This window comes from Rhinopithecus bieti, unplaced genomic scaffold, assembly GCF_001698545.2.
Source record: "Rhinopithecus bieti isolate Rb0 unplaced genomic scaffold, ASM169854v2 scaffold_20651, whole genome shotgun sequence".
Classification (NCBI taxonomy): Eukaryota; Metazoa; Chordata; class Mammalia; order Primates; family Cercopithecidae; genus Rhinopithecus; species Rhinopithecus bieti.
In genome coordinates this window covers 737,012-747,469 of record NW_016809930.1, presented here as the reverse complement: position 1 = coordinate 747,469, position 10,458 = coordinate 737,012, and the positions used below count along the sequence as shown (strand labels likewise).

The 10,458-nt window shown below is 40.0% G+C and overlaps 1 protein-coding gene across 6 annotated transcripts in view; it reads left to right on the top strand.

The window, feature by feature from the left end:
* UBE3D (ubiquitin protein ligase E3D) overlaps positions 1 to 10,458 on the top strand; it is a 178,386-nt gene that overhangs the window by 24,645 nt on the left and 143,283 nt on the right. For all 6 annotated transcript variants that reach the window (XR_001888962.1, XM_017890978.1, XM_017890975.1 and 3 more), the window contains one exon: positions 3,234 to 3,303. Coding sequence is in view for 5 of the 6 variants with exons in the window: in XM_017890978.1 (XP_017746467.1) it covers positions 3,234 to 3,303 (70 nt within the window). In the remaining variant the exon portion in view is untranslated. The remainder of the gene's footprint in view (positions 1 to 3,233; positions 3,304 to 10,458) is intronic.

Below are 10,458 nucleotides of genomic sequence, written 5' to 3'. Positions count from 1 at the left end.
AAAAAAAAAAAAAAAAAAAAAAAAAAAAAAAAACTAGCCAGGCGAGGTGGCGGGCGCCTGTAGTTCCAGCTGCTCTGGAGGCTGAGACAGGAAAATGGCGTAAACCCGGGAGGCGGAGCTTGCAGTGAGCTGAGATCGGCCACTGCACTCCAACCTGGGCGGCAGGGGGAGGCTCTCAAAAAAAAAAAAAGTATCTTTTAGTATAGGTTTGTTTGAATCAAGATCCACACATGTGATTGAGATAATTTGGTTGTTGTTGATCTGATTTTTAAATCCTGATTACCTATGTCTGATAAGGGTAGAATCTTACTTTAAAAACAAGCCAACAAAAAACACTTCTCCCGCCCCCTTGAAAGACAAGGTGAGATGTTCTGTGATAGCAGTTACGAATGAAGTACGTATCAGAGCACTTGAAAAAAAAAATTCTGCTTCAAATAAAAAAATTCTTTATTCTCAAGCCTTGCTATTACAATACCAATATTAGTTTTAGTAAAGCCCTTAGTTTTGGTAACATTTAATGAGTATGATCAGATTTAACTTGTACAAAATAGTACTCTTTAAAAAATATTTTTAATATCAACTTGGAGCCATACAGGTGTATGTCTTACTGTGAGAAAGCATTAAACTGCCAGAATGACACCCTTTGTAGAACATACTGGCTTTCTGAGTTCTCTTCTTCCTGGACCTGAATAAATTGGCACCGTCCTAGGTTTCCGTGTCTGTCTCTTACCTCTCATGGGAATGACCCCATCCAGTTTCCTACCTGGGTCAGGCTCTGAGACCTGCCATTTGTGATGTGCCTGATAAGGATGTCAGTGCAATGGCCAGAGATGGTACACTGTGCGGCCCACTTTGGGAGTGTGCCTGGATCAGTTTCAGCCAGGACTGAACTGACTTATGAAGTTCATGTGTGCTTTTGTTTCCTCGGCAGAGACTTTTGAGAAAGGCTGCAGAATCTGTCCAAATACTGCCGCTAGACCAGGAAACAATGGAATAAGTGTTTATGTTACTGAAGGTTAATTCAGTGTAGGAAGGGATTCATCTCAGAAGTTTCTAAATAGAAGAGCTGTGGGCATTTATGGATTTTTTACTAGTTGCATGTGTTTGAGACTGGGGGAAAGAATAGGCCATAGAAAAAGACCCCAATATGAATTGTGCTGTTGCTCTTGACTTTGACCTCTAATTGAATATATATATGTATGTGTGTGTGTGTGTATATATATGTGTGTATATATGTGTGTGTGTGTATATGTATATGTGTGTATATGTGTGTGTGTATATATGTGTGTGTATATATATGTGTGTGTGTGTGTGTATATATATATATACGTGTGTGTGTGTGTATATATATAGACAGAGTCTTGCTCTGTCGCCCAGGCTGGAATGCAGTGGCACAATCTTGGCTCACTGCAACCTTCCCCTCCCAGGTTCCTGCGATTCTCCTGCCTCAGCCTCCTGAGTAGCTGGGATTACAGGTGCATGCCACCATGTGGAGCTAATTTTTATATTTTTAGTAGAGACGGGGGTTTCACCATGTTGGTCAGGCTGGTCTCAAACTCCTGACCTCATGATCCACCTGCCTTGGCCTCCCAAAGTGCTGGGATTACAGGCGTGAGCCACGGCGCCCAGCCATTGAATGTATTTTTTTACATCAAGATCTGATAACACACACACACACCTCAAATAAAAGTTTCTTGAAGCAGTACTTACTCAGTGTTTGAAGAACTGTCATATTTTCTGTTCTATAGTATTTCATTTTTTAAAAACACAGTAGACCTGGTGCGATGACTCATACCTATAATCCCAGCATTTTGGAAGGCCAAGGTGGGTGGATCACGAGCTCAGGAGTTCAAGAGCAGCCTGGCCAAGATGGTGAAACCATCTCTACTAAAACTACAAAAATTAGCCAGGCATGGTGGCAGGTGCCTGTAATACCAGCTACTAGGGAGGCTGAGGCAGAGAATTTCTTGAACCCAGGAGGCGGAGATTGCAGTTAGCCAAGGTCACACCATTGCACTCCAGCCTGGGCAACGGAGCAAGACTGCATCTCAAAACAAAACAAAATAAAACAAGCAAAAACAACCAAAGCACAGTAATCCACTGAATTGGTTCCATGAACTGGTTCTCACTAATGGAGCACATGAGCTGTAATTTGGAAAACACTTAGCATAGTGTTCAGAAGCCTTAGCATCAGAAAGACGCAGATTCAAACATCAACTCCAACAGTTACTAGCAGCACGTCCATGGAACTCAGTTTAAATGTACTTTTTATGCAACGTTTTAGGAAATTATTTATGCCAAGGAAAATATACTCAAATATATATTAATCGGTTAAAATTTTTTTCCTTAGATTAAATACACATATTATCCCACAACAGAAGTCACTGCCCTTCTTTACTTCAGCCTACACCTATTCTGTGATTTCCCAGGAAAGGTACCCTGGTGTGTTCAGAGTTGCAGAACCTCCTTTTCCCTGCCCACTTTATATGGCTTCTGCCTTGTTGCAGTATATGTGGATGAGAGGAATGTTGTATGGTTTTAACAAAGGTATAATTATGGATGTGAAAAGGCATATTCTTTGTTTATTGATTAGGCAAATGCTAGTTATTTTAATCTATGTCTCAAATAGTGAATTTGGATTTTTGAAGGTTAGGATTGTTTCAGGAATTGTCCCAGAGCACTACCTGTCTTTCCAGTTACCGTGCCGATCCTACGTGGAAAAAATGGAAGTATATGAACAGAATAGATATTGTTAACTTTTCACTTATTGTAGTTAAGGATTATAGGTTACTTTTACATAAATTACACTGAACTAGGAATCAAAATAGTGTGAGTTCAAGTTCTGATTCTTCCGTGTTCTATACACATGAGTTGAGGCAAGTCATCAACCCTGTCTTTGTTGCCCACCATCTGCCTGTTCTAAGTTATAAGGCTATTTGGAAGTGCTTTTTAGAAATGTAAGGTACTACTTATTCAAATTATTTGGCAACTTTTGTATTATCAAGAAGTGGCTAGTTTTGGAAAAGTGAATCTGTGCTTTATTGTTTCTTAAGACTTGAAAAATTATCTCTGTGCATGTGAATTATGCATACAAGCTAAATGTATTCCCAGTATTTAGTAGAGGGCAGAATAAAATGTAAAGTTCAATGTATACTCTGGGGACTATGTTAAAATTATATATTCCTTTTAAGAAAACCTGAATGACATTTAAATGACATTTTTCTGTTCTACAGGAACCAAAGGCAAATACCAAAGTAATTTGTAAGCGTTGCAAGGTAATGTTGGGAGAGACCGTGTCATCAGGTAAGAATTTCATAACAAGAAGCCAAAATGATTGGCTTCTTGTTTAAAAGCCAGAATGATATTTTATAGTAAATATATAGGAAAGATAGATGATTAATATATGTTGTAGAATTGGTGCTTTTCAAAATAGACCCCAACTAATATATCATCCAATATACCAAGACGTTTGTATATTTTGACCTTCATAAGTACAGAGTATTGAATTTTAAGTATTAAGAACTTGAGTCATTTTCAGTGTTTCATAGCCTCTTTGTAGATATAAAGCAATAGTATAAAGTTTGTACTTAGGTCTATTTTAAAGAAAATTGGAGCTTTTCTCCCTTTCTTTCTCTCTCTCTCTCTTTCTTTCTTTCATCTTTTTTTTTTTTTTTAATTTTTTTTTTTATTTTACCTTCCTGGTAACTCACAAAACAGAACTTTTTTCTTAACACAACTCCTCAGTCAGAAGAATTGGTGCCCAGAGATGGAGGAGTTGTTTTTCTTGGCTGCCATCTGGCTTGGGGCTATATTTTGGGGCTGGGGATGGGAGAGGACCTGTTGAAATGGAAGAAAAAACATTCTGAGTTTTGTACTTTGTCCCTTATTCTTTTTGTTTCCCAGTAACATTGATTATATTTTAAGTAAATTCTGTTATGCTACTTTAAAATATTATACTGAAAATCCTGATAATTAAAATGCATTGCAATTTAAAGATATGGTTTATAGTGTCTAGAGAGCTGCAACATGCTGTGTTAGCTTGTGGACAATGAATAATTACTTTTAATACAATTAATTAGAAGATGTGATTTACATGAAGCAATTGTACTTAAGGGAAGGCAGATGATGGTTTTTTGTTTGTTTGTTTGTTTACTTATTTGTTTAATCATCAAAATCTTATAAGTAGTTACTTGTTCACGGTGAGCCAGAAAGGAAAAATGAGTTTGTAAATGATACCATCCTTAACGTCATTTTTGGAAAATGAAAGCAAGCTCCTGAAGCAACACCTTAGAAAATATTAAGCCTTCTGGTTAAATAAGGTGAATTGATCTTTAAATTATTTTCTCCCTGAAGTCCTGTTAAATGTCAGTTAAGGAATGAAAAGATGTATATCAACAAAGGCAAAGAAATGGAGAAGATATGACAATGACATAAACAAGAGATGTAAACAAATTTTTTTGGAACACAGTTGGCAGCCTAGAGGGAGCTGCAGCTTTGGTGTCTGTAGATCATTTGGATAAGGAGTGGGCCAATAATCTCTGTAGAGCCCCAAAACAGGTCAGAATTTGGAGGCAGCAGGTAACAGGGAAAGCAGTCTGAGGCAAGGAGCTGGAAGCAGGATGATTGTTTCAAAGTGTATATATAGAGCTACTACACTTCTAGGTTTCCCACTTCATTTTCAACTTGCTTCTATAATCCTCAAGGTTGGAGATTGGAAGATCTCCCCTACACCCATTTTTTTTGAATAATGGAAGAATACCAACTAGAGAAAAGATTTATAGAAACTGATTCTTCGGTAACATTCAACCAAAAATGAGGTAACATCGATGTTCAACAAAAATGAGGTTAAGCTGAGCACAGTGGTACATGCCTGTAGTCCCAGCTACTTGGCAGTCTGAGGCAGGAGGGTCACTTGAGCCCAGGAGTTTGAGGCTATAGTGCACTATTATTGCACCTATGAATAACCACTGCACTTCAGCCTGGAGAACATAGGGAGACTCCATCTCTTAAAAAAAAGAGCTTATATTCATTCATCCTGCTGTCAACAAACCTTGTACCTATACCCAAGAACTTTCTCTCAGCATTTCACTGCCTTACACTAAAATTGAAATGAATTATTGAGACTCACCAAATATTTGAGGAAATCTCCAACAAAAAAGAAACCAAGGCAATTAAATTATTAAGCAAGCAAATTAAAAGCACTGAGAAGAAACACATTATGTATGCAGCAGAAGAAAATCTTCAAAAAAATAAAATGCCCTTGAAGAAATAAACTAATGTTGCTTCCATATTCAGAGAATGTGGAATTTAAAAAAATAGCTTCAGAAGAAAAAATTAAAGAATTGGAAGATAAAAGTAAATAATTAGGTCAGAAATTAAAACCAAAAGACAGAGATTGAAAATTAAAGAAGAGGCCAGGCACAGAGGCTCACACCCAGCACTTCGGGTGGCCGAGATGGGCAGATCACCTGAGGTCAGGAGCTCAAGACCAGCTTGGCCAACATGGTGAAACCCCGTCTCTACCAAAAATACAAAAATTAGCCAGGCGTGGTGACATGCGCCTGTAATCCCAGCTACTAGGGAGGCTGAGGCAGGAGAATTGCTTGAACCCGGGAGGCGAAGGTTACAGTGAACTAAGATCGTGCCACTGCACTCTAGCCTGAGCAACAGGGCAAGTCTCCATCTCAAAAAAAAAAAAAAGAAAAAAAAAGAAAATTAAAATTAAAGAAGTACAAAAAATATATATAATCAGTTAAGTTTCCTGAAGGTAGAGACATTGTCTATCTTGTCTATCACTGTAATCTCAGCACTTAGTGTAACGTCTGGCACATAGTGAGTACCCAGTAAGTATTTGTCGAATGAATAAGTAAATTGAGCCTTTCAGGACAACCAACATCTAGCTTATAGAAATTCTAGAAAGAGAGAATAGAGACAACAGAATGTAGGAAATTATCCAATAATAAAAATACAAGACTATTTTCCAGAGCTAGGACTTCAGTTTCTTGACTGAAAGGGTCCACTAAGTACCCGCTGTAATTAGTAGAGGAATAGCAAGGAAGCCACCTCAGGCCACAGCAATGAGTAATTTCAGAACACCAAAGATGAAGTTTCCAGAGGGAAAAAGGCAGTTAATATAAGACAGATTAAGAATTAGAATAGCATTGAACGTCTTAACACCAGAGCAGAAAGCCAGAAAACAGTGAAGCAGTGCCTTCATAATTTGAAAGGAAAAAGATTTTCAGCCCAGAATTCTGTATACAGTCAAGCTATCAGTCAAATATGAAAATAATAAAAGCCATTTTGCAAATAACAAAGTATCAAAACACAATTCTCAAAGGTTTATTTTTCTTAGTAATTCACCATAAAATATAAATCACCAAAACTAGAGATTCAATCTAGGAAGAGAGCAGGATAAGGAAGTCCCAGGGTAAGGAGTGGGCAGCAGGCCTAGAGAATAGCAGCCTAGATTGAAGCAAATGGGAGAGAAGATTGCAATAGAGATTTCTTTTTTGAGACATAGTCTCACTCTGTTGCCCAGGCTGGAGTGCAGTGGCATGATCATGGCTCATGGCAGCCTCAACCTCCCGGGCTCAAGTGATCCTCCCACCTCAGCCTCCCAAGTAGCTGGGACCACAGGTGCATACCACCATGTCTGACTAATTTTTAATTTTTTGTAGAAATGGGGTCTCCCTATGTTGCCTAGGCTGATCTTAAACTCCAGGACTCAAGTGATCCTCCTGCCTCAACCTTCCAAGTGCTGGGATTACAGGCATGAGCCAACATACATGGCTGATTTTTTTTTTTTTTAAGTTATAAATGGAATTGATAAATTATTTGATTTGTTTGACCACATGTGTATTAGTCCATTTTCACACTGTTGTAAATAACTACTTGAGACTGGGTAATTTGTAAAGAAAAGAGGTTTAATTGACTCGCAGTTCTACATGGCTGGGAAGGTCTCAGGAATCTTACAGTCATGGCAGAAAGCAAAGAAGAAGCAAGCACCTTCTTCACAAGGGGGCAGGAGAGAGAGAGCAGGGAACTGCCACACACTTTTAAACCATCAGATCTTGTGAGAACTCTATCATGAGACTGGGGTGATGGTGCTAAACCATTAGAAACCACCCCCATGATCCAATCACTTCCCACCAGGCCCCAACTTTAACACGTGGGGATTACAACTTGAAATGAGATTTGCATGGGGACACAGAGCCAAACCATATCAACATGTGACAGATAATCTCGAGACAAACCATTTCATTATATGGAAAGAATTAGCTAAAAGGTGATTGAAGCAGTTATTCACTGCAGAAAGAAAAAAAAAAAAAAGGTTGAACAAGAAAAGAAACAGCTCCATTGTAGTATTATGGTAATAATAATGTAAACACTGAATATTCACTTTACTAAACATTGTAGTGTGATACAAAAGTATATTAGGAGGTCAATATGTGTGAGTTTGTGTGTGGGGTGGTATAAGAGATCTATACCCACATCTGTTCTAAAAGTAAATCACTAGGATTCCACTTCCCAAAATAGTGTCATGAAGAGAATGGGCAACTTTATTCTGTAGAAAACATGTACAAAACTGGACAATTTTAAAAATTAATAACCATATTAGGGCACTAGAAAATGAACAAAAGTGAAACAACAGTTTTAGAACTATTTAAGTAATGGAAAACTGCTACTGTATTGGGAAAGAATAGCAAGTTTGTAATTTTTTTTTGCCTGGGGAGGCAGACGGACCTTGCCACCTTATATCTTCCCAACTCGGGCAGGAAAAGCCCACAGCTTTACTGTCTATACATGGTGGGTTTGGTTTAGGGTAGGTGGTGGAGAAAGCAGAAATTCTAAGGAGGATATTTTGGAAACAAAGTCATTGTATTAGTCCATTCTCACATTACTATAAAGAAATACCCAAGACTGGGTAATTTATAAAGAAAATAGGTTTAATTGGCTTATGGTGCTGCAGGCTGTACAGGAAGCATAGCAGCTTCTGGTTTTGAGGAGGCCTCAGGAAACTTACAATCATGGCACAAAACAGAGGAGGAGTGAGGCATCTCACATAGTGGAAGCAGTAGCAAGAGAGAATGAGGGGAGGTGCTACACACTTTTAAACAAGTAGATCTTGTAAGAAGTCACTCACTCACCATCACAAGTACAGCACCAGGGTGATGGTGCTAAAGCATTCATGAAGGACCCACTGTCATAATCCAGTCACCTCCCATCAGGTCCCACCTCCAACATTAGGGATTACAATACAGCAGGAGATTTGGGTGGGGACACAGATCCAAACCATATCAGAGATATAGTTCTGATGTTTGTCTCCTTTAAATCTCATAAAATAATAAAATAATAATAGAGTGTAATCCCCAATTTAAAATAATAAAATGTAATCCCCAATTTTTGAGGTAGGGTGTGGTGGGAGGTGTTTGCATAATGGGTCAGATCCCTCATGAATGTCTTGGTGCTGTCCTCATGATAGTGAGTGAATGCTTATGAGATCTGGTTATTTCAAAGTGTGTGGCACCTCTTTCCTCTCTCTCTCATCCCTGCTTTCACCATGTGAGACACCTTGCTCCTTCTTTGCCTTCCACCATGATTGTCAGGTTCCCAAGGTCCTTACCAGAAGCCAAGCAAATACTGGAGGCTTGCCTGTACAGCCTGGAGAACCATGAGACAATGAAACTATATTAGTCTGTTCTCATGCTGTTAACACATACCCGAGACTGGGTAATTTATAAAGAAAAAGGTTTAATTGACTCACAGTATCACATGGCTGGGAAGGTCTCACAATCATGGCAAAAGGTGAAGGGGGACAAAGACACGTTTTACACGGCATTGGCGTTAGGCAACAGAGAGTGTGCAGGGGAACTGCCCTTTATAAAACCATCAGCTCTTGTGAGACTTACTATCACAAGAACAGGACAGAAAAACCCTGCCCCCATGATTCAGTGAATTCCCACTGGGTCCCTCCCATGACACATGGGGATTATGGGAGCAACAATTCAAGATGATATTTGGGTGGGACACAGCCAAACCGTATCATTCTGTCCCTGGCTACTCCCAAATCTGATGTCCTCACATTTCAAAACCAATCATGCCTTCCTAACAGTCCTCCAGAGTCTTAACTCATTTCAGCATTAACTGAAAAGTCTAAGTCCAAAGTCTCATCATCGACAAGGCAAGTCCCTTCCGCCTATGAGACTGTAAAATCAAAAACAAGTTAGGTCCTAGATAAAATGGGGGTACAGGCATTGGGTAAATACACCCACTCCAAATGGAAGAAATTGGCCAAATCAAAGGGGCTAAAGGTCCCATGCAAATCCGAAATCCAGCAAAGCAGTCAAACCTTAAAGCTCCAAAATGATCTCTTTTGACTTCACGTCTCCCATCCAGGTCACAGTGATGCAAGAGGTGGGCTCCCATGGCCTTGAACAGCTCTGGCCTTGTGGTTTTGCAGGATACATCCCCACCCAACTTCTTTCATGTACTGTTTTTGAGTTACTGTGGCTTTTCTAGGCATACGGTGTAAACCGTCTGTGGATCTGTCATTCTGGGGTCTGGAAGATGGTGGCCCTCTTCTCACAGCTCTGCCAGGCAGTGCCACAGTGGGAACTCTATGTGGAAGCTCCCGCCCCACCTTTCCCTTCTGCACTGCCCTAACAGAGGTTCTCCATGAGGGCTGCAGCCCTGCAGCACACCTCTGCCTGGACATCCAGGCATTTCCATACAGTCTCAGAAATCTTGGTGGAGGTTCCCAAACCTCAACTCTTAACTTCTGTGCACCCACAGGCTTAACACCACATGGAAGTTGCCAAGGCTTGAGGCTTGTAACCTCTGAAGCCAGGCCCCAAACTCTACCTTGGCCCCTTTTAGCCATGGCTAGAGTGACTGGGACACAGGGCACCAAGTCCCTAGGCTGTGCACAGCAGCAAACCATTTTTTCCTTCTAGGCCTCCAGGCCTGTGATGGGAGGAGCTGCTGCAAAGGTCTCTGACATGCCCTGGAGTCACTTTCCCCATTGTCTTAGTGGTTAACATTTGGTTTCTTGTTACTTGTGCAAATTTCTGCAGCAGTAGAAATTCAAGCAGGCTTGAATGCAAGGCCCCATGGAAGTCCGAAATCCAGCAAAGCAGTCAAATCTTAAAACTCCAAAATGATCTCCTTTGACTTCATGTCTCACATCTAGATCACGCTGATGCAAGTGGCTTGAATTTCTCCTTTGACTTTGTGTCTCACATCCAGGTCATGCTGATGCAAGATTCAAGCAGGCTGGAATTTCCCCCCAGAAAATGGGTTTTTCTTTTCTACCTAATCATCCAACTACAAATTTTCCAAACTTTTATGCTCTGTCACCAGTTGAATGCTTTGCTGGTTAGAAATTTCTTCCGCCAGGCTGGGTATCGTGGCTCTCAACACTTTGGGAGGCCGAGGCAGGTAGATCACTTGAGGTCAGGA